This window comes from Nelumbo lutea, chromosome 4 (genome assembly GCF_056320005.1).
Source record: "Nelumbo lutea isolate HS-2025 chromosome 4, American lotus-T2T, whole genome shotgun sequence".
Lineage (NCBI taxonomy): Eukaryota > Viridiplantae > Streptophyta > Magnoliopsida > Proteales > Nelumbonaceae > Nelumbo > Nelumbo lutea.
This window is the reverse complement of record NC_142687.1, coordinates 512,687-537,532: the sequence shown is the minus strand read 5'-3', so window position 1 is coordinate 537,532 and position 24,846 is coordinate 512,687. Positions and strand designations below refer to the sequence as shown.

At 39.3% G+C, this 24,846-nt stretch overlaps 1 protein-coding gene across 3 annotated transcripts in view; it reads right to left on the bottom strand.

Moving 5' to 3' along the window:
- Positions 1–24,846, bottom strand: part of LOC148853278 (ARM repeat superfamily protein) — a 117,002-nt gene that overhangs the window by 16,243 nt on the left and 75,913 nt on the right. For all 3 annotated transcript variants that reach the window (XR_016112720.1, XM_088983559.1, XM_088983560.1), the window contains exon 16: positions 21,493–21,642. Coding sequence is in view for 2 of the 3 variants with exons in the window: in XM_088983559.1 (XP_088839685.1) it covers positions 21,493–21,642 (150 nt within the window). In the remaining variant the exon portion in view is untranslated. The remainder of the gene's footprint in view (positions 1–21,492; positions 21,643–24,846) is intronic.

Genomic DNA, 24,846 nt, shown 5'->3' with positions numbered 1-24,846 from the left:
GAAAGTGCCTTTGGGACTAGCAATTCTGGTAATATGTCTGAGAATGCATTTCAGATTACAACTGTGAGGTTTGATGGATCCAATTACTTAGAGTGGGCCCAATCGGCCATGATGGCTATTAGAGGGTAGAGAAAAACATAGCTACCTATTGGGAGATGTGAAAGAACCATCTAAGGAGGACCAAATGCAAACCAAATGGGTTCAGGAGAACTACTTGGATATGACATGGCTGTGCAACTCTATGCAACCACATATCAGCCGAAACTCTTTGTGGGCAAAAACAGCCAAGGAAATCTGGGATGTCATGAAAGAGACCTACTCCCAACCCCTTAATGTTGCTAGGGCCTATGAATTGAAGTGTGAGGTTAATAACGTCAAGCAAGGAGAGAAACCAGTCTCCGTTTACTTCTCTACTTTGAAATCTTTGTGGCATGAAATTGACCATCTAGAAACACTTGAGTGGGAAAGTCAGAAGGATGCAGACTCATAGAAAGCAAGTGGAGACTAATAGGGTTTTTGAATTCCTAGCTGGTATGAATTCTGATTATGATATTGTGAGACAACAGATACTAACAGGGGACAGTGTGACCTTATCTCAAGCCTACTCATTGGTGCATAGTGAAGAGACTAGGAGAAAGGTTATGATGCAGCATTAGCCCTTCCCACCAGCCTTGGCAGCAGTTAAGCCTAAGTCTGGGGGTGATACAGAAAGGGATATAAAGAAGGAAGATAAGCGGGATCTAGTGTGTGAACATTGCAAGAAACCTAAGCATACTAAAGACACATGTGGGAAGCTGCACCCTCATCTAGTCCCAACAAAACTGAGAAACAAAAGGGGTAATGCCCATATGGCTGTTAATACCGATTCTGCATCCTCATCAGGCACAAAAGGCACGCCTTTAGACACCTTAGCTGCTGTTCGGGCTGCCCTAACATAGTTGGAAAAGGAAGTTGGGAATTCAACTCAATCATCTCAGTCATCATCAGCTCCTTCCACATCAGCTTTTGCTCATTCAGGTACTCGGGCCTCAACTTACCATGCTTCAGCTCCAGTTAACACTGAACATTGTTGGGTAATAGACTCAGGTGCATTTGACCATATGACTAGCTTGCCATCACTGTTCACTACCTATCACTTATCTTCTGGTAGAGATAAAGTGTCCATTGCTGATGGTTCCCTTGTTCCCATTTCTAGCAAGGGAGACATCAAGTTGTCTAATACCATTTCCTTATCCTTAGTTTTGCATGTTCCTAAGCTTGATACTGACTTGTTTTCAGTTAGTAGTATTACAAAACATCAGAACTGTTCAGTAACTTTCTTCCCTGACCAATGTGTTTTTCAGGATTTGGAGACAAAAAGTGATTGGGACTAGCCGTGAGACGAATGGGATCTATCTGCTTGGAGAAAGTTCTCATTGGAGAGATCATGAAGATAAGAAGTCTTTTGTTTCTCAGTTTGTTAGTCCGGTTATGCTTTGGCATAATTGATTAGGTCATTTATCCTTTCGGTCTTTGAAGAGTTTGTTTCCTAATTTGTTTGTGTTTGTTCAGATGTCAAATTTGAGATGTGAGAGTTGTGAGCTTGCAAAGCATTGTAAAACATCTTATTCCTTGAGTAATAAAAGTAGTAATTCTTTTGATGTTGTGCACACCAATGTTTGGGGCCCGTATCACATCCCTTCTATGGGGGGGGGGGTGTACAGATATTTCTTGTTGTTTGTTGATGACTATACCCGTTTTCCTTGGTTTTACCTTATGCGTTCTCAAGATGAGGTTCCTGCTCTGACCCAAACCTTTCATTAGATGATTTTAACCCAGTTTGGGGTCAAAATCAAAATCCTTAGATCTGATAATGCTAAAGAATACTTTACAAAGCCACTGGCCTCTTATCTACTTGATCATGGGATTATTCACCAGAGTACTTGTCCTTATACACCGCAGCAGAATCGGGTTGCCGAGAGGAAGAAAAGGCACATATTGGAGGTGGCTAGAAGCATTATGTTTACATCCAATGTGCCTATTTGTTTCTGGGGCGATGCTATTCTTAAAGCAGTGTATCTCGTTAATCGAGTTCCTTCACGGGTTCTTGACTTGAAGCCTCCGTTTACCCTTCTATACCCCGACGAAGAATTATTTACTGTTCCCCTTAAAACCTTTGGTTGCACTTGCTTTGTTCAGATTCTTGGGCCTCATCATTCCAAATTTGACCCTAAGGCCTCCAAATGCATTTTTCTCGGTTATGCACAAACTCAAAAGGGTTATTGCTGCTATGAACCTACTTCCGGGAGGAGATTTGTCTCTATGGATGTTACTTTCTTTGAGGAGGTACCCTATTACCCTAGGGTTTCTCCTTAGGGGGAGAGTAGTGAGAATGGGGTTTATGAAAGTGGGGTTAACTCATCAGAAGTCAGGGTTTGTGAGAGTGGGGTTAACTCATCAGAAGTCCCGTTACTCATTCCATTGAGTGATGAGGGATGTAATGGGGAGGGTTGTTAGAGGTGTCAGGAGTTGAAAGTCTATCACAGGCGGTGGAGGCAGGTTGATTTTGGTCATCAGCAGTCCCGACCAACCCCAGTTCCTTCTACGGATCCAGATCCAGGTACTACAGTCCCTTTATCAGATCCAGGTCCCACTGAGATACCTTCCACTGTTGCTACTTCAACTTCTTTGGATGACCTTGACCTCCCTATTGCAGTCCGTAAAGGGAAATGGCGTTGCACCACATCCACAATTCACTACATTTCCCAGTTTCTGTTATGATCGCCTGTCTCCCTTTTACAAGTCCTTTCTCACATCCATACTGATATTCCTATTCCTAGAACAGTGCAGGAAGCCTTGTCAGTTCCTGAGTGGAAAGAAGCAATGAAGGTTGAAATGGATGCCCTTTTGAGGAATAATACTTGGGAGTTAGTTGACCAGCCCAAAGGAAAGAAACTGGTTGGATGTAGATGGGTATTTACCGTGAAACATAATGCTGATGGTTCCATTGAAAGGTATAAAGCCCAGTTAGTTGCAAAAGGATTTACTCAGACTTATGGTATAGACTACTTGGAGACTTTTGCTCCAATGGCAAAGATGACCACTATTCGAGTTTTGTTAGCCCTTGCAGCCAGTTATTCTTGGCCCTTGTTCCAGATGGATGCTAAAAATGCCTTCCTAAATGGAGACTTACAGGAAGAAGTCTACATGCAATTACCTCCCGGATTTTATGATGCAAGGACAGGTAAGAAGGTTTGCCGGTTGAATAAAGCCTTGTATGAACTAAAGCAGTCCCCCAGAGCTTGGTTTGATAGATTCAGACAAGCCCTTGGAAAATCCGGCTATGTACAAGCCCAATCAGACCATACATTGTTCATTAAAAGAGTGGACTCTTCTTTGACCTTGCCTGCTGTATATGTGGATGATATTGTGGTGACAGGGAATGATAACAGTGAGATTGAGTCTCTTAAACAACTCCATCAAGAGTTTGAGGTGAAAGATCTGGGTGAGCTACGGTACTTCTTGGGTATTGAGGTTGCTAGATCTAAACACGAGATCTTTATTTCTCAAAGGAAGTATGTTCTAGATCTATTAGCAGAAACTAGAAAGTTGGGTGTTAAGTCTACAGATACACCCATTGAACAAAATCACAAGATCAATGCAGAGGGTGGAGAGCCTCTTGAGGACAAAGCTATGTTCCAACGATTAGTTGGAAAACTCCTCTATCTTTGTCTCACACGACCAGACATCAGTTATGTAGTCAGTGTTGTCAGTCAATACATGCATTCTCCGAGAACTACTCACCTCCTTGTAGTTGAGAGAATATTAACATACTTGAAGAGATGTCCAGGTAGAGGTATATTATTCAAGAATAATGATCACATGAAGATAGAGGTCTATACAAATGCTGATTGGCTTGAGAGTATTGATGATAGGAGGTCTACTTCTGGATATTGTGCCTTTGTAGGAGGTAACCTTGTCTCCTGGAGGAGTAAGAAACAAAGTGTTGTTTCACGTTCTAGTGCTGAAGCTGAATATAGATCGATGGCTAATGGTGTGGCTGAAATCCAATGGCTAAAGTCATTACTTGAAGAGTTGGGTATTGATTATGAGAATCCCTTAATGTTGTATTATGATAATCAGGCTACTATTAATATAGCTCACAACCCGGTACAACATGACAGAACTAAGCATATCGAAGTTGATCAACATTTGGTCAAAGAAAGGGTTTCATCTCAAGAAGCGTGTCTCCCGTATATCACCTCTAGCATGCAGCTCGCAGATCTTCTCACCAAGGCTGTTTCAAGGAAGAAGTTAGAGGCAAACCTATGCAAGTTGGGAATGACAAATATCTATTCCCAACTTGAGGGGGGAGTGTAGAGAACATTGATGCGGACCTCACGGCTGTGGTCCCCACTGTGTTCGTATGGCAGCACAACATGTATTCTTTGTTAGTTATGTCAATGTTAGTTGGTAGTTATTTCAGTTTTGTTGTTATTTCAGCTTTATTATTAGTTTATTTGCCATGTAAGCAATAAGGGCAATTCGGCCTTTTTACAATTAGTAAACATATAAATATTAAGAGTGGGTCGACAGATCAGTTCATTCGACCCTCTCTCTCCTTTTCTAAAACCCTTTGTGTGCTTCTGCTTTTCTCCCTCTTTTTTTCTTCTTTTCTCCTTCTGAAATCTTTTCTTTTACTTTTGGATTCAAGACTGATTGTAGTCTTGATCGACTACTTATATGTAGCAGGTTCCACTTTATGCAAACTGGACATGTTCTAGGTTTCAACTAATTGTGAGAAAGGAGAGAAGAAGAGGGGATTGATGCTTCCCATTCACAAACTATATGTAGCGGGTTCCACTTTATGCAAACTGGACATGTTCTAGAAAGGAGAGAAGAAGAGGGGATTGATGCTTCCCAACTACCTTTTAGGGACTCTTAGTTTGGTATCATGAAGGTCATCAATTGGAATTTGAGAGGCCTAGGTAGCGATAAAAAAAGAAGGTTAATAAGGAATGCTCTCCGAGAAGAAAAACCAGACATTGTATTGATCCAAGAAACCAAGCTAGTAGAGATAGATAGGAGTTGGATAAGAAGTATTTGGGGGACTAGAGGTCTTAATTGGTCCTTTGCTCCCTCATGGGGAGCTTCTGGGGGGATATTAAGAATTTGGAAACATGAGGTTTTGGACTGTGAAGAAGAGCTAATTGGTCAGTTTTCAGTCTCTTTAAAATTTAGAAACTCTTTTGATGGGACTGCTTGGGCTTTAACTAATGCCTGTCGCCCAAACTCATACAGAGAACGAGATTACTTGGACAAACTTTCAGTCCCCTCTGATCTGTTCTAAATTAGATAGATTCCTTTTCTCACTAGATTGGGAGGAATTGTGGGGGACCTTAACCTCAAGATCCTTGCCTAGAGTAACCTCTGATCATTGTCCTATTTGCATTGACAGGGAAGTCCTATTTGGTGGGTTGAACTAGGGCCTTTAGGAAGAAAGAAAATTGGGAGATTTTGTTGGAAACTAAAGAAATAAAGGAGAAAATAAAGGCTTGGAACAAGGAGCATTTTGGAAGAGTTGAACAAATCAAAGATTCAATCACCTCTAGGATTGAAGAACTGGATAAAAAAGAGGCTCTTAGAACCATGTCACAGGAGGAGAGGGAGGAAAGATGGAACAATAAAGTTGAAGTAGAGGAAATCTTAAGGAAGGAAGAGATTTCTTGGAGACAGAAATCTAGATACAAGTGGATTGAAGAAGGGGATGGCAATACCAAATTCTTCAATTCATTGGCCAATGGAAGAAGAAAGAGAAACACCACTCTTAGTGTGGAAGCAGAAGGTCAGGAACTAATGGAGCCTCAAGAGATTGTGAGGGCTTTTGTCAACCATTTTAAGAATCTTTTCTCAATCACCAAAGCCTCTAGGGTAAATTTACTGGAATTGGATTGGATTAATCTCTAAGGATATTCCCAGGAATTGGAAAGAAAATTCTCTTTGGAAGAAATTAAGGGAGCAATATTTTCCACAGATAGATCCAAGGCCCCAGTTACTAAGGCCTTCTATCAAGAGTGTTGGGATTTCCAAAAATTTGACCTCTTGGAAGTGTTTGAAAAATTTTTCCATAAAGGCAAGATCCCTTTTGGAGCAAATGCCACCTTTATCTCCTTGATACCTAAGGAGGCAAAATCTCCCAAGGATTTCAGACCAATCAGTTTGATAGGGAGTCTTTACAAAATCATTGCAAAGGTTCTTTTAGAGAGGATCGAGCAAGTCCTACCTTTAAAAATTTCTCCTTTCCAAGGGGCCTTTGTTGAAGGGAGACAGATTGTGGATCAAATCCTTGTGGCAAATGAATGTGTTGTTGAGAAAAGGAAGAAAAGAGGAAAAAGGCTTGGTTTGCAAGTTGGACTTAGAAAAGGCCTATGACATGGTAAATTGGGACATCCTGCTAGACATCTTGGAAAGGCTTGGGTTTGAAGAAAGGTGGAAGAAGTGGATTAAAGGCTGCATTAAGTCAGTACACTATTCCATTCTTATTAATGGAGTGGTCAAAGACTTCTACCCGGCTAAGAGAGGTCTACGACAAGGGGACCCCATTTCTCCTCTCCTATTCACCTTAGTAACAGAGGTCCTCAATAAGATGATTGCTGCAGCAGATGCCCAGGGCCTGATTAGGGGTTGGAGGGTTGTCAAAGACCACGTAATTGTTTCACATCTCCAATTCGCTAATGATACAATTTGTTTTGCGAGAACCTTGATCTGGAAATGGTGAGAAACCTAAAGTTACTGATTAAGACTTGAGGGTAATTAATTGGAACAAAAGTGGAATTGCTGGAATTAATGTGGAGGATGAGGATCAATTCTGGGAAAGGGGAATAGAATCTGATTCTGGGAAGACCTTTGGGTAGGGGAATCACCACTCAAGGATCAATTCCCTGACCTTTATGCCATTTCTGACTTGAAGAATGAAACCATTTCTAATCTGGGTGTGGCTTCCCATTCAGGTATCAACTAGGACCTTGGATTCAAAAAAGGCCTTAGGGAAAGACAGTGTATCTTGTTGACTGGTCTCCTTGGGACTTTGCGAACAGTTTACTTAGAGTCCAATTTGGAGGGTTTTAGATTCCGGGTAATCTCCCCAGATGGGCTTTTCCCTTGCTCCTCTTTCATCAGCCATCTTGCTTCTGCTAGGCCCCAAGGGATTGTTCTCTTGGAGAAAGAAATTTTGAGCAAGCCTACCCCACAAAAAAAATTCAAGCTTTCTATTGGACTCTTTTCCTTGGTAAGGTAAATACATATGACTTGCTGCAGAAAAGGAGGCCCTTCACTTGGCTCTATCCTCATATGTGTTTTCTTTGTAGGGAACATGTGACTTGCTGCAGAAAAGGAGGCCCTTCACTTGGCTCTATCCTCATATGTGTTTTCTTTGTAGGGATAGTGGAGAATCCCTCTCCTACTTAATGATTTCCTGCTCCTTTGTACTACATATTTGCGAATTTTTCTGTTCTCTCTTTGGCTGCAGGTGGGACCCTCCCCAAGAGGTGACAGACATTTTCAACCCTAACTTCTTGAGGCAACCAAAGAAAAGAGGGAGGATAATGTGGAGAGATACTAAAGTGGCTATTGCTTGGAGAGTCTGGGAGGAAAGTTTTGCTGGAAAATCTAAAGCCTTGGAAGAGGTCATTGACAACATAAAACTGAGGGTTGCATTGTGGATAAAAATGTTAGACAATTTTCAAGTTTTCTCTGTAACTGACATCCTAAGGGCATGGAAAGAAATAGCACAATCCTCTAGAGACACAGAAACTCTAAGAGTCGAGTGGAAACAACTAGAGGTTAACAAAGTAAAACCGAATTTTGATGGAAGCTCTATGGGCAACCCAGGAGTGGCAAGAATTGGGGGAGCAATCAGAAATGCAGAATGCAAGATATTGGCTCTATATTCAGGGCCAATTGGCATTACAAACTCAACAAAGGTAGAGTTACTAGCTTTATTGCAGGGTCTTCAATTGGAAAAGCAATTGGGTTTTCATCAGGTGGAAGTCGAAGGGAACTCAAAAGTTGTTATATCTTAGGCAAGATGCATTAGACATGTCCCATGGACCCTTAAACATATCTTTAGAGAAGTGGAAGGATTATTAAGGGATATAAATGCTGATTTTAGGTGAACCAGGCGGAGTGCAAATGGGTTAGCAGATACTTTAGCCAAACAAAGGGCTACGAGGCGGCATCTACATTGGGCCTCGTAACTTTGGATGTAATCCTTGGGGATGACATTTAGGTCATCAGTCTGTACTTCACATATTTTAATTAATGAACCAATCCTTGTTGCTGATAAAAGAATAAAAAAAACTAAGTGTGAGGCCCTATGCCAGAATTGTTTTTTTCTTTTCCTTTTATTTTCTGATGGGAGAAAGAACTTACACAATGTTTACAAACAATCTACTGTTTTTCATATGTGGCAACAAAATTGCAGCCAAAAATATGACTATATGTTTCTCAACATGACCTTCTTTCAACATTGCTAAAATTTCACCCAAATTCCACCTTCCATGTTGAAATTTGAAAGAGAGACATTTTTCACCCTCATGGCTTCATTTAGTTAGAAAATCAAGAAAAAGATTCCTTTAGCCATTTCAGCAAAAACAGTGTCTTTAATAAGGATTTATTGAAAAATGAGATTGCAAAAATTCTTTTTTGGCTGTTGTTTGGACAGTTTCGATTGAAAATAACGGTCATGTCAGGAATATCACTAGTACTAGGGCGTTACATTGTAGTAGTGCCCTTAATATTTGTAACAATTCAGAGTGAATGCAGGAAGAGAAAAGCAGAAAATAATGGAAAAACTAGAAAGCAATTGATATGAGAAGTAGAAAAGGAGAACAAAACCGAGAGAATTGAAAATAAACTAAATTATCCCTGCCACACCCCTTTCGAAATAAGGTAGCTGAAATGGAAGAAGAAAAAAGGGTTTAGAAGAAGGCATTTGGATTTATCTTGATAGAGCACAGTAGTGATAGATTTGGAAGAAGAAACCCTTGTTTATAGTTCTGCTCATTGAGAACAGAGGATTTATATTTTGGAAGAAGAAACCCTGTCTTGTCTCTTTTTAATCCTTTCAATGGCTAGTCATCAAATAGGGTGAAGAAACCCTTCGGTCTTCCCAGTCATACGGATAGACTAGGGTCTAGGGTCATTATGTTCTTGGGTTCTGTTAAATAGTAAGACACTAATAACCATGTGTTCTATCTTCTATGAAAATCCTCTCCAAAAGCTTTTGCCATTTAAATTGTATGAAGGGCATAATTTCCCACCTACCTACAAATTTATAAATATGTATTATAAAATTTATCACATAAATATATTATATTAAATATGCAATTGAATCAAATCAGATAATACCATTCAAATCAAAGTCTATCCGAATTTGATTCAATTTATAATTGAATCCTCAATTTCGATTAGAATTAGATTCATTTACTATACTATATATTTGAATTCGTTGAAATGAAAATGGATTACAAATCAGACGAGAACAATATCCGATGCAACACCTGTAATATTAAACAACATTGGCATAAAATAATTGAGCAAAGATTACGACATGAAACAAGTATGCCAAAGACCAATTTGGGTTTATGCTAGGATGATCAACCATGGAAGCTATCCTTCTTTCAAGACAATTGATAGAAAAGTTTAGAGAGAAGAGAGATCTGCATAAGGTGTTCATTGATCTAGAGAAAGCATATGATAGAGAGTCCATAGAGATATGGTAGGTCATGGAAAAAAAGTGGTTCCAAATAGGTATAAAGACCTAATAAAGGATATGTATGAGGGTACAACAACCAATGATACAACACTTATGGGGAAGACATCAGATATTATAGTTACAAAGGGTCTCCACCAAGGTTCAATATTTAGCCCTTATTTAAAGGAACAACTGAGAAAAATGTTGCCTATAAAATTAGAACAGGATGGGAAAAATGGACAGGTTCATCAGAGTCTTTTGTGCTAGGCAAACACCACCTAGGTTAAAAAGGAAAATTCTATAAAACAGTTGTAAGTCCAGATTATTATCTTCAGATCTCCCTAATTATCATTGGTATTGGCAGGCTAATATAGATGATATCATGGCCAGCATGTGGATTATTATGGAACATACCTTCTGTGAAGGGAAAATATTGATTGATGCTCTTGCCAATGTGCCTTGTAATTTGAGATCCATTGCTTTTTTTGATAATCAAGAGGATCTCTCTAGTCAGATTCGGGTTATTTTGTGTCGGCAAATTAAGAAAGACAGGCTTTGCGGAAAATTAAGAAAGATATGATTTGAGATTTGAATAAATTTAGGAAAGTCAGATCCTAAGATTAAGGGAAAGATTTAGTCAATCCCCGATTGAGAGAAATTCTAGGAGTTTGTCTCTCCTATCTTTTCTTATTTAAGGTGTATGCTCAATATATTTTTGAATCATCAATAAAGAAAATCTTCTTCTTTTCTCCCTCTATATTTCGCAACATGGTATCAGAGCCATAGGGTTTGATCATGAATTTTAAGGCCGCCATGGTTGGCTCAGGTTCAGCATCTTCAGATGCTACCAGTGGTGTGACGTCTTCAGAGGGAGGTATTCAGCCGCAACTATTTCTCTTTCTAAGAATTCCCTTCAAATTACCATTCACAAACTGAATGGAAAAAATTATCTTGAGTGGTCTCAGTCCGTGCGGTTGGTGATTGACGGCAAAGGGAAACTTGGCTACTTGAATGGCGAAGTGAAACCATCAGCCACTGATGATCTAAAGTACATGCAGTGGCATTCTGAAAACTCTATGGTTACTGCCTGGTTGATCAAATCTATGGATCCGGTGGTTGGAAAACCATTCATGTTTCTGCCGACGGCTTGCGACATGTGGGAAGCTGTTAGGGAAACCTATTCAGATTTGGACAATCATTTACAACTGTTTGAACTGAATACCCGAATGTGGAAGATGCAACAAGGTGAACGTGAAGTAATAGCCTATTATAATGAGATGATGGCTGTTTGGCAGGAGTTGGATTTATTTGAAGAAGAAGAATGGGAAAGTCCTAGTGACAGTACTCGGTACAAAAAGAAGATAGAGGCCGGGTTTTTGTCTTCTTGGCTGGTTTGAACAAAGAACTCGATGAGGTTCGGGGACGTATCTTAGGACGAAAGCCCTTGCCTACTATAAGAGAGGTTTTTTCAAAAGTGCGTAGAGAAGAAGCACGACGACAAGTGATGTTAAAGAATGTTAGTGAAACAAAAACAGAGAATGAAGGGTCCGCTCTTGTGGCCCGGGGTGCAGACTTAGACGAAGATAAACGAGGAGGAAAGCAGAGGCCTTGGTGTGATCATTGTAGAAAACCATGGCATACTCGGGAAACCTGCTGGAAGCTGCACGGGAAACTGGCAGGTTGGAAGAAAAAATCAAGCAATGACAACAAGTCAGGGGAAGATGTCTGCGCACTTCAAGTAAGCAACTCGGATCCAGAGCAGCAGTCATCCTCAGAGTCTTTTCCTTTCACAAAGGAACAAATAGAGCACTTATATAAAATGCTTCAATCTCAATCGTTAAGAAACTCTAACCCATCCTATTCTCTAGCTCAGTCAGGTAATTTCTTCATTGCAGCCATTGCTTGTACCAAATCTAATGGCTCCTGGATACTAGATTTAGGTGCCACTGATGGTTCCTTTGTTGTTGCTGGGAAAGGGACTGCACTTATTTCTCCTTCTCTAAACCTCAAAGATGTTCTGCATGTTCCTAACCTATCATACAATCTCTTATCAGTCAGCAAACTTACCCTTGATCATAACTGTCGAGTTAATTTTTGGTCTTCTTGTTGTGAATTTCAGGATTTAACCTCGGGGAAGATGATTGGGGGTGCTAAACAAGATGGTTGTCTCTACCTCTTTAATAAAGGATCTACCTTTGGAAGGCAAGACTGATAGACTTGTTTCAGCTCTATCTCTGTTTCTAGTGACAGTGATGTTTTGTTATGGCATTATCGATTAGGTCATCCTAGCTTTCAATATTTAAAGCATCTATTTCCCAAGTTATTCATGAACAAAAATCATTCAGTTTTCAAGTGTGAATCTTGTGAATTAGCAAAACATCATCGTGTTGTTTTTCAGTCTCAACCATATAAAAAATTAAAACCATTTACCAAGATTCACAGTGATGCTTGGGGCCCTTCTAGAGTAACAACTCTTTCTGGAAAACGTTGGTTCATTACTTTTATTGATGATCATACTAGGGTAACTTGGGTTTTCCTTTTAAAAGAGAAATCTGATGCTGAAATTGTGTTAAAAAAGTTCTATAACATGGTTCAAACACAATTTCAGACTTAGATTAAAATTTTTCGAAGTGATAATGGAAAGGAATTTTTTAACAATGTGTTAGGGATTTTTTTTTGCTGAGAAAGGAATTGTACACCAAAGTTCGTGTAATAATACACCTCAACAAAATGGGGTGGCTGAAAGGAAAAACAAGCATCTCCTTGAAGTCGTTAGAGCCCTAAGTTTTCAAACTAAGGTTCCTAAGTGTCTTTGGGGAGAAGATGTTATAACAACCACTTATTTGATTAACAGAATGCCTACATGAATTTTGGATTTTAAAACACCCATACAGGTTTTCATTGACCGTTTTCCAAACTCTCGACTAGTGACAAATATTCCCTTAAAAATTTTTGGAAGTATGGCCTTTGTTCATAACCATGATCCTAAACGTTCAAAACTTGATCCAAAAGCACATAAATGTATTTTTTGTAGGCTATCCCACTAATCAAAGAGGGTACAAATGCTTTGATCGAGTTTTGAAAAGGATGTTTATATGTGTTGGAAGATTTCTTTAATTATGTATTATATTTGATTTTGTGCTATTTCAAGTAGTTGAGAGATTTGTGAGCTGTACAAATTTTTAGGAATCAACTTTATCTTCCCTTTAATTAGGGAGATTTGTTACCTAGTTTGTATCATTTACTTAGGGAGATTTGTTACCTAGTTTGTTTCCTAGAGAGAGCTATAAATTTTGATGTACAGAAGCATAAAGAAACATCCCATTCTTCATATCTTTTTGTCTCTTCTTTATGGTATTAGAGCTGAAAAGACCTAGGGTTTGTTTCTGCATTTCTATCCCTAAAAATGTCTGAAGTCATGTCCAGTTCTCAGCCTTCTCATCCTGAGCCCCAGATTGTCCGGAATCTGCCGGAAAATCACTCTATTCAGATCACTACAATCCGACTAAATGGTGACAACTTTCTCTAGTGGTCACAATCTGTTCGCATGTATCTCAAAGGGAGAGGGAAAATTGGCTATATCACAGGAGACACGAAGAAGCCTGATGTGAAGGATCCAGCCTATGCTGTTTGGGATGCTGAAAATTCCATGGTGATGACTTGGTTGGTTAACTCCATGATTGAAGAGATAGGTGCAAATTATCTCTGCTATTCTACAACCAAGGAATTATGGGACAATGTCTCACAGATGTACTCTGATTTGGGGAATCAATCCCAAGTGTACGAATTAACTCTACAACTCGGAGATATTCGCCAAGGTGAGAACTCTGTGACTAAGTATTTTAATTCTCTTAAGAGAATTTGGCAGGACCTGGACTTATTCAACGATTACGAGTGGAAGTCACCCGATGACTGCAATTATCACAAGAAGATGGTGAATGTTGGCCGAGTCTTCAAGTTTCTTGCAGGTTTAAACGTTGAATTCGATGAGGTTCATGGCCGAATTATTGGAAGAAACCCTCTGCCCCCAATTGGTGAAGTATTTGCAGAAGTACGTAGAGAAGAAAGCCGGAGACAAGTGATGCTTGGAAAGAAGGCTGTAGGTACAACCAGACCTGTGGAAGAGTCAGCCCTGATTATTTCCGAGGCCCAAGTCAGTCGAAAGTCAACCCAAAACCAGCGGGTTGGAGACACGAAAAACCTATGCTGTGACTACTGTGGGAAACCTCGCCATACCCGAGAGAATTGCTACAAACTGCACGGGAGACCACCCAATTGGAGGGTGAACAAACCTGGTGGACAGAATATACCTACAACAAACGAGGTTGAATCATCCCCATTCAGCAAAGAGCAAATAGATCATCTACTTAAACTTCTAAAATCTTATTCGTCACCTAATACTCCTATCAGGTCTATGGCACAAACAGGTAGCAATTCTTTGGCATTCTCAATTCTAGGAAAATCCGGCCCTTGGATCATAGATTCAGGGGCCTCCGATCATATGACAAGTTGCTCTAACCTATTTAGTTCCTATTATCCTTGTTCTGGTATTGAAAAAATGAGAATAGCTGATGGTAGTCTTTCATCTATTGCAGGCAAAGGAAACATTAAAATTTTAGAAAAAATTACTCTGAAATCTGTTTTACATGTTCCAAAACTTGCCTGCAATCTTCTTTCTGTCAGCAGACTGTCGAAAGATACTAACTGCTCCATTCTTTTTCTTCCTTCCACGTGTTTTTTAGGACCAGAACTCAGGGAAGACGATTGGAACTGTTAGAGAGATAAATGGACTCTACTACTTTGATGAAACCTCTACTGGTAATAAAAAAGTTCATGGTTTAAGTAGTACGAGTTCAATCCCTGTTTGTAATCAAGTTATATTATGGCATAGAAGATTAGGGCATCCTAGTTTTCCATATCTCAAACATTTGTTTCCTAAAGTGTTTAAAGGACTTGATTGGTCAAAACTTCATTGTGAGTCTTGTCATTTGGCTAAAGATCATCGTGCTTTATTTCCAATAAAACCTTATTCTGCTTCAAAACCATTTTATTTGTTACATAGTGATGTTTGGGGCCCATCTAAGGTTAACACACTTTCTGGAAAAAAATGGTTTGTGACTTTTATTGATGACCATACAAGGGGATGTTGGGTTTACTTGTTGGAAAGGAAATCAGAGGTTGAACAAAGATTTAAAGAATTTTTCCTAATGATTGAAAATCAATTTCAAACCAAAATTGGTATTCTAAGATCAGATAATGGGACTGAATACTTTAACAAATACTTAGGAGCATTTCTAACCGAAAAAGGTATTATCCATCAATCAACTTGTCGTGACACACCACAACAGAATGGAATTGCTGAAAGAAAAAATAGGCACCTTCTTGAGGTAGCTAGAGCCATCATGTTTTCTATGAATGTACCTAAATATCTCTGGGGAAATGCTCTCCTAACTGCATGTTATCTGATAAATAGAATGCCATCTCGAGTTTTAAAATATGAAACTCCTTTACAGAATCTGAAAAATTGTTTTCCCACATCTCGAATAACTACAGATCTTCCTTTAAAAGTGTTTGGTTGTGTCTGTTATGTGTATATACCAAATGTTTTTCGATCAAAACTGGATCCAAAAGCTGAAAAATGTGTGTTTCTTGGTTATGCATCTAATAAAAAAGGGTACAAATGCTTTAATCCTACAAAGAAATTTTTTGAGAGTATGGATGTACACTTTGTTGAGGACCAACCTTTCTTTCAAAAAAATTCTCTTCAGGGGGAGAACATAAGTAAGGAAGATAATTTTTGGGAAATTTTACCTATTCTAGAAGAATTTATACCTTTGATTAATTCTGATAAGCAAGGTTCAGAAACAATTGTTGAAAGAATGGAACCTAGTGATGGTACTCTTAATCCAAATTTGCCAGATACTACGTTATCAGAGACAGGGGGAGAAGTACTTCAAACGGATCACAATCCTCATCCTGAGCTTCAGTTTTATACCAGGAAGAGGTTTCACAAAAGTACTACTGTTCCAGTTGTTCCTACAGCAAAAGTCCAATCCAATTTGCCGAGTGAAGATCCTACAACTCAGAGTAATCCTTCTACCCCTATTCCATCTTTATCTAATGATTTGCCTAATCTGTCTCCTTTAGATCTTGACATTCCAATTGCATTAAGAAAAGGTACCCGAACTTGCACAAAACATCCTATTGCAAATTACTTGTCATATGAGAAATTATCACATACTCATAAAGCATTTGTGTCTAGGATTTCTAATCTGTATGTGCCAAGAACTGTTCAGGAAGCATTAGATGATCCGAAATGGAGGTTAGCTGTGATGGAAGAGATGAATGCTCTTAGAAAGAGTAATACATGGAGTAATACTGATCTACCCATGACAAGAAGACAGTCGGGTGCAAATGGGTGTTTACAGTAAAGTGCAAGGCTGATGGAAGTGTGGAGAGATACAAAGCAAGACTTGTAGCAAAAGGATTTACCCAAACTCATGGTATAGACTACCAAGAGACTTTTGCTCCTGTTGCTAAAATTAATTCTATCAGAATACTTCTTTCCCTTGCAGTTAATTTTAACTGGTCACTTCGTCAGTTCGATGTCAAGAATGCTTTCTTGAATAGAGACCTAAAGGAAGAAGTATATATGGACCTACCACCAGGTTTTGAAGAAAGTCTTGGAAGAGGCAAAGTTTGCAGGTTAAAAAAATCCCTATATGGGCTAAAGCAATCACCAAGAGCTTGGTTTGAACGATTTGGGAATGCAATAAGGCGGCACGACTTCTCACAAAGTCAAGCTGATCATACTTTATTTTTCAAGCACTCCACCGAAGGTAAAATACCTATTTTGATAGTGTATGTAGACGATATTATCATGACTGGGGATGATTTATTTGAAATCAACAAGTTGAAGAATAAGCTTGAGGCTGAATTTGACATTAAAGACCTGGGAAAACTTAAATATTTTCTCGGAATGGAGTTTGCAAGGTCCAAGGAGGGAATCTTTATCAACCAACGCAAATACATTCTTGATTTGCTTAAGGAGACAGGGATGACAGGTTGTAAAGCCACAGAAACTCCAATGGACCCAAATATGAAGTTAAAAGCAGTAACAGTAAATGAGGTGGTTGATCGAGAACGTTATCAAAGTTTGGTTGGAAGACTAATCTATTTGTCGCACACAAGACCTGACATAGCCTTTGTAGTAAGTGTAGTAAGTCAGTTTATGCATTCACTTGGACCTACTCACTTTGAAGTTGTGTTCAGGATTTTGAGATATTTGAAAGGAACTCCGGGGAAAGGACTCTTGTTCAAAAATAGGGGTCATCTCCAAGTCGAAGCCTACACAGATGTAGATTGGGCAGGTGATATAAATGATAGAAGATCTACTTCAGGTTACTGCACTTTGGTAGGAGGGAATTTGGTCACCTAGAGAAGCAAAAAACAGAGTGTTGTAGCAAGGAGTAGTGCAGAGGCAGAATTCCGCTCTGTTGTACATGGCTTTTGTGAAGTGTTATGGATCAAAAGGCTCCTAGAAGAGTTGAAGGTTCCTACACCAACACCTATTAAAATCTATTGTGATAACAAGGCAGCTATTTCCATAGCTCATAATCCAGTTCTACATGATAGAACAAAGCATGTAGAAGTGGATAAACATTTCATCAAGGAGAAGATAGATAGTGGTGTGATATGCATGTCCTACATACCCACCACGAGCCCAGTAGCAGACATTCTCTCCAAAGGGCTTCCTAGGGCGCAGTATGAGAACTTAGTTAGCAAGCTTGCCATGAGTGATATATTCATGCCAGCTTGAGGGGGAGTGTTGGAAGATTTCTGTAATTATTTATTATATTTGATTTTGTGCTATTTTAAGTAGTTGAGAGATTTGTGAGCTGTACAAATTTTTAGGAATCAACTTTATCTTCCCTTTAATTAGGGAGATTTGTTACCTAGTTTGTATCCTTTAATTAGGGAGATTTGTTACCTAGTTTGTTTCCTAGAGAGAGCTATAAATTTCGATGTACAGAAGCATAAAGAAACATCCCATTCTTCATATCTTTCTGTCTCTTCTTTACTATGGATGTCACATTCTTTGAAGGAACCCCGTACTACAACAACACCCATCTTCAGGGGGAGAGCAACACTAGTGAAGATGGTTTTTTAGATGGTTCTGATTTAATGGTTGAATTTGTCCATAGTGATGTTCCTCACAATCAGTCACTGAAAGAAACGAGGCAGAAAATACAAAATTAGTGGAAACAAATGAATTAAATATTGAAAATGAACAACCTTTGGTGATGCCATCTCAAAATGAAAAGGCTGAAACAACAAAGATGCGTGCGAAACAGTATAAAGGCCTTGTATATTCAAGGGAATATCTAGCACAAAAAAGGAGAGGCACTATTCCGCAACATCAACAAGAATCTGATCTAAGGTTGGATCATGAAACTCATGATAATTCTCCAAAAATCCCTGAAAATATTCCTCTAGAAAATTCTAATTCTTCCAGTCAGCTTGATCTTCCCATTGCTCTCAGGAAGGGTGTTAGGTCTTGTACAAAACATCCTCTATCAAATTTTGTATCTTACAAAAATATTTCACCTTCATATTGTACCTTTATTTCACAAGCGTCTAGTGTATCCATTCCTAACAGTATCCAGGAGACTCTAAATGTTCCTGAGTGGAAAGAAGCTGTTTTTGAGGAGATGAGAGCTTTGGAAAAGAATGCTACTTGGGAGAAAGTGGACCTGCCGGATGGAAAGACAGTTGTTGGTTGTAAATGGGTGTTCACTCTGAAGTACAACTCATATGGATCATTGGAGAGATACAAGGCTCGCCTAGTAGTGAAAGGCTTTACTCAGACATATGGAGTAGACTACTCTGAGTATTCTTATCTGTTGCAGCTAATCTTGATTGACCACTGAATCAGATGGATGTGAAGAATGCCTTTTTTGAATGGAGACTTGGAAGAAGAAGTATATATGGAGCCTCCACCTGGTTTCACTGAGAAGTTTGGAACTAAGGTATGCAAGCTAAAAAAATCTCTATATGGACTTAAACAGTCTCCTAGAGCCTGGTTTAAAAGATTCACAAGGTTCGTCAAAAGTCAAGGATATAGTCAAGGACAATCTGATCATACTCTTTTCACAAAAAGATCCACCAAAAGCAAGGTTTCAATTCTGATTGTCTATGTTGATGACATAATCATGACTAGAGATGATATTGAAGAGACGAGCAGACTAAAGCAGAGCCTAGCCAAGGAATTCGAGATTAAAGACTTAGGCCAGCTAAGGTACTTTCTTGGAATGGAAGTGGCAAGATCAAAGAAGGACATTGTGGTTTCGCAACGAAAATATATTTTAGATCTCTTGAAAGAAATTGGAATGAGTGGATGAAAACCTTTAGACACTCCGATAGAAGTTAATACTAAATTTGGAGAAATTAAAGATGGGGTTCCGGTAGATACAAGAAGATACCTAAGGCTGGTAGGAAGATTGATTTACTTGTCATATACACGTCCTGATATTGCCTTCGCCGTGAGCATGGTGAGTCAATTTATGCACTCCCCGTACGAAGAACATCTTGAAGCTGTGTATCGAATTCTTAAGTACCTAAAAGGCACACCAGGAAAATGACTCTTCTTCAAGAAAAATGAGAAGAGAGGGGTTGAGGTGTATACAGATGCGGACTGGGCAGGCTCGATCACTGATAGAAGGTCAACTTTAGGGTGCTGCACATTTCTTTGGGCAATTTAGTTACTTGGAGAAGCAAGAAGCAAAGTGTAGTTGCTAAAAGTAGTGTTGAGGCTGAATTCAGATCAATGGCTCAACGAGTGTGTGAGGTTCTTTGGCTAAAGAGGGTGCTGGCATATCTCACGATACTAGTGAGCTTTCCTATGAAACTATATTGTAATAACAAGACAGCTATCAATATTGCTCATAATCCGGTTCTACATGACAGGACTAAACATGTTGAGATTGACAGACACTTGAAGAAGGAATAATCTGCACTCCGTTTGTACCAACCACACAACAAGTTGCAGATATTTTAACTAAGGGCTTGTTGAGATAGCCATTTGAACTTCAAGTTAGCAAGTTGGGCATGATAGATATCCTTGCGCCAACTTGAGGGGGAGCGTCGGCAAATTAAGAAAGACATGATTTGCGGCAAATTAAGAAAGATATGATTTGGGATTTGAACAAATTTAGGAAAGATTAGATTTGAATAAATTTAGGAAAGTCAGATCCTAGGATTAAGGGAAAGATTTAGTCAATCCTTGATTGAGAGAAATTCTAGGAGTTTGTCTCTCCTATCTTTTCTTATTTAAGGTGTATGCTCAATATGTTTTTGAATCATCAATAAAGAAAATCTTCTTCTTTTCTCCTTCTATATTTCACAACATTTTGCATAAAATGAAGTAGGTCTTATTTATGAGTTAGATAAGTTTTTTCTTGTCTCATTGATTCCAAATGGCTTTTTGCTTGTATGTGTCTTATGAGCCGGAATCCTCGCTGCGTAGCTTTTATTGAGGGGTATGGTTTTTATGTCCCCCTCCCCCTCCTAGGCTTCCTTTTATCCTTTTAATAAAATTTTTGATGGTCACCCCTCCACCAAGAGTAAAGTTTGGAGCAAAGTGTTGGGCAGTCAAGAAACAACATGCCCCAAAAAATTAGTGCAACAGAAATGTGTATGCTGAGATGGATGAGTGGAAAAACTAGAAAGGAGGTCAGAAATTAAGTCATATGAAGGAATCTAGGAGAAGCTCCAATAATAAAATGCGAGAAAGTACACTAAGATGGTTTGATCACATGCATAGAAGACCACCTACAGCACCCACAAGAACAAGTGGTCTATTTCAAGTAAGAGGCTGCTAAAAGGGGTAGGGGTACCTGGGTATAGGTAGTAAGAAATGATTTAAATGCTCATAATTTAACAAACAATATGGCTTTAAACAGAACAGAATGGTGAAATAAGATTCATGTAGTCGACTCCATATAGTTGGTATAGGGATTGGATGATAATGATGATATACAAATCCAATAAGGAAAAAAAACACTTAGTTACTCTTGCGACCAGTGCAGAAATACAACTGAAAAATAACCAAGTCTAGAAGTGCAATTGTCATCCTTTAGTGTGTTGTCTGTATGCATCTCTTTGTGTCTCAGTGAGAGATGGGGGTGGGGACAAGTTGGGAGATATGCACCATATTTAAATAAACAAACAAAACAAAAGAAAGTTAGTTCAATTGTCACAGTAAGTATAACCTGCTCATGTGCATGTTGAAAATGTAAGCTGTGCTTTTACAATGGTATATGCAGACATTACTACCATTCATTACTACCATTCATGCTTTTACAATGGTATATGCAGACATTACTACCATCAACCAATGAAAGTTTGGATTCATCTGAGAATTATCTCCCCCTTTGTTCCAACTAAATTGAAAGCTCAAGAATCGATGGGATCTAAAATAAGATTCCAGGATTCCACAAAAACCCCATACCATCTTCATCCTTCAATGGTTAACATAAGTTGCTATAATCCATCAAGAGATTTGCAAGTCCACCTGAAAGTTAGAACCATTATAGTAACAAAGTCCAGTCTGTGGCAACTGCCAATTTCATTGCGAACTTTGTTGAAAACTTAAGAAAACCTCAACTAGTCAGCAGATATATTATTAATACACCTACTCTGAAAAAAGAAGACATCATCAAAAAATGCAAAAAGCAATCTATGAACTACCAAACACTTACAAGTTTTCCAATAGCCTCATAGCTAGAAGATAGCAATCTAGCCAATGACTTGTTCTTTAGCTCTTTGTTGGCAACAGAACCAAGGATCAGCGTGATTGCACTAAAAACCTCTTCCTCTTCTTCCAAAGGTAAGCTCCTCTTCTCCAAACCCTGAAAGAACCACAAATCTGTCACATAGGTAGGATTATGCAGCAGGGAAAGGGAGGAAGTGGGCACATAGACCTGTATCAAAAAGTCAGAAATACAAAGACATAACAATGAGGCATGTTGTCACTCTTAAATTGAAAATAAGTCCAATAAAATCATTAATTTAGTGTTAGTCTGCAAGGAGTTTCAAGGAGTCACAGCAGATGATCAAATGAGAAGGCAGCACATACTGCCCAGATTTTCTAAGATTATTCATTGGGTTTTAGTCTACAGGGAGTTTCAAGGCTTCAAAGCCGATGATCTAATAGTGGCACATAGCGCCTGGCTTTCTAAGAGGAGATAGCAAACGGCTGTCATTCGCAACAGCCAGAAGTTATATAAATTCAATTTTATTGCTGCTCATTAGGAAATCCTGGAGATTCGGGTGCTCAGTGGTGAACACTAAGTCGACGGATCTTCCTTGAGGGAGTTCCTTCCTCCAGAAACAGAATTAAGAGAGAGAGAGAGAAAGAAGAGGAAGAGAGAAGGAAATAAGGTAGTTACACTTTCGCACTTATCGGTACATCATGGTTCTGAGCTCTGCATGTGGAAAGTTATGACGTGGCCTGCAGTTATAAACAAATCGCAGGGGAGGTTCGTAATGCCTTGCATGTGCTTCTGATGCTGCTGCATGGGCTTCACAACCTGTGTGGGCCTGGCTTTCCTGACTTGTATGGGCCCGGTGACCTGATGGTGGGTTATCCACCTGGGGTCCATCATCTCCCCCACCCTTAAGAACGACCTTGGCCTCAAGGTCAAGATGGGGAAATTGTTCTTGCAACTGACTGAGGTCTTCCCAAGTGGCATCTTCTGAGGGCAGGCTCGTCCACTGAACAAGGGCCTGCTTCACCAATCATCTGCCCTTAGTAGAAATCACTGTTTGGAAATCTATATGAATTCCTTTTGAAGAGAAAGAAGAAGAAGATGAAGAGTTTCAGCAGTAGAGAAGAAAAGAGAAGAAAGAAAGAGTAGGATGTCAACCAGAATTGAATTAGGTCTCGCCGCCAACCCCTCAATATATTTTATACTTAACTTAAAAGAATAAGAGATTACAAGAATGCCATTAGTAGGGCGGTGACTAAAGTAGCTGAACAGTCACAACTTAAAAACATAAGCTAATGGGCCTAAAGCGCAACAACTTCCTAACTTAATAACTTAAAAAATAAGAGCTAAATAACTGGGTCAAATAACTAGAAATCGGCCCAACTCAACACTCCCCCTCAAGTTGGGAGTAAATGTCACACATTCCCAACTTGCGTAGGTCATGCTCTAGCTTGTTCCTTGCAACACCTTTTGTGAGAACATCAGTAAGCTGCAAATCAGAAGCAATGTATGGGAGGCAAACTTCCCCAGAAGTCACCCTTTCTCTGATGAAACGTGTATCCACTTCAATGTGCTTTGTCTGGTCATGCTGAACTGGGTTATTGGCAATGTTGATTGCTGCCTGGCTATCATAGTATAACATCATAGGTTCTTTTGCCTGTACACCAATCTCTTCTAACAGTGAATGGATCCAGAGAAGTTCTGAAACTCCATGTGCCATGGCCCTATATTCAGCTTCAGCACATGATCTTGCCACTACTATTTGTTTCTTACTCTTCCACAAGACAAGGTTACCCCCAACAAGGGTGCATACTCCTGAAGTAGATCTCCTGTCATCAAGGAATCTTGCCCAATCTGCATTTGTATAAACCTCTAGTTTCAACTGTCCATGATCAACAAACAATACGCCTCTGCCCGGGTGTCCCTTCAGATAAGCAAGAATCCTGTCAATAGCCTCCCAATGCTGGACTCGTGGAGCATGCATATATTGACTTACCACACTTACTGAAGAGGAAATGTTTGGTGTTGTCATACACTAGTATAGCAACCTCCCCACAAGTCTCTGATATCTCCCAATGTCCTTTACTGGCTCACCTTCTGATGCTTTAATTCTGTAATTTTGATCAATAAGAGTACTAATTGCCTTTGTTCCAAGCTTCCTTGTTTCTTGTAGAAGATCCAAGACATACTTCCTTTGAGAGATAAAAATTCCATGTTTTGATCTTGCAATTTCAATGCCTAAGAAGTATCTAAGTTCTCCAAGATCCTTAATTTCAAATTCTCTGTGTAGATTCTTCTTCAGACAATCAATCTCACTTAGGTCATTCCCTGTGACAACAATATCATCCACATAAACAATTAGGACTGACACCAAGGATCCCTTTCGCTTCACAAATAAGGTATGGTCAGATTGACTCTGAGTGTAGACAAAAGCAACCAAGGCTTTCCTGAACCTATCAAACCATGCTCTGGCAGACTACTTTAAGGCATAAAGTGACTTCTTAAGTCAACATACCTTTCCCTTTTCAACATAATTGTAGAAACTAGCAGGAAGATCCATATACACTTTTTCTGGCAGATCTCCATTTAGGAAAGCATTCTTCACATCAAGTTGAAACAGGGGCCAAGAGTATGTAGCAGCAAGAGAAAGAAGTATTCGAACAAAGGTCATCTTTGCAACTGGTGCAAAGGTCTCTAAGTAATCAATACCATATAGGTCTGTGTGTACCCTTTTGCAACAAGCCTGGCCTTATACCTTTCTATACCTCCATCTGCCTTATACTTGATCGTGTAAACCCATCTGCATCCAACAATCTCCTTGCCCTCTGGTAGGTCCACAATCTCTCATGTCTGATTCTAAATTAAAGCTTCCATCTCTTCCTACATAGCTATCTTCCATTCAGGTTCAGAGAGAGCCTCATTGACACCCTTGGGTATAGATACAAAGTCAAGAGAGGAAAAAAAAGCTCGGTAGGAAGGAGAAAATCCATTGTAGGATAGGTATTGTGAAATACAATGAGCAATACACTTTCTCTTCCCTTTTCTAAGAGCAATAGGAAGATCCAGGTTATCTGTAATGGGGTTAGTAGAATCAATGGGAATTCTAAAGTTAATGTGATTGTCCAAAAACATGTAATAAGCTGTTTCAAACTGCTGCAATTATGGAGCACTAAAACAAGGAACTTTGGAAACAAGATGAACAATAGACAGGATTGAAAAGAAAGTAGCGAGTACTCTCTGTGGTTGGCTATCATTTCAAAGGGTTTTCAGGGGAGTTCAAAACCCTGTACACTCCCATAACTAAATTTAACCATATCTACAGGCAGACGGAACCAAGGCAATGCA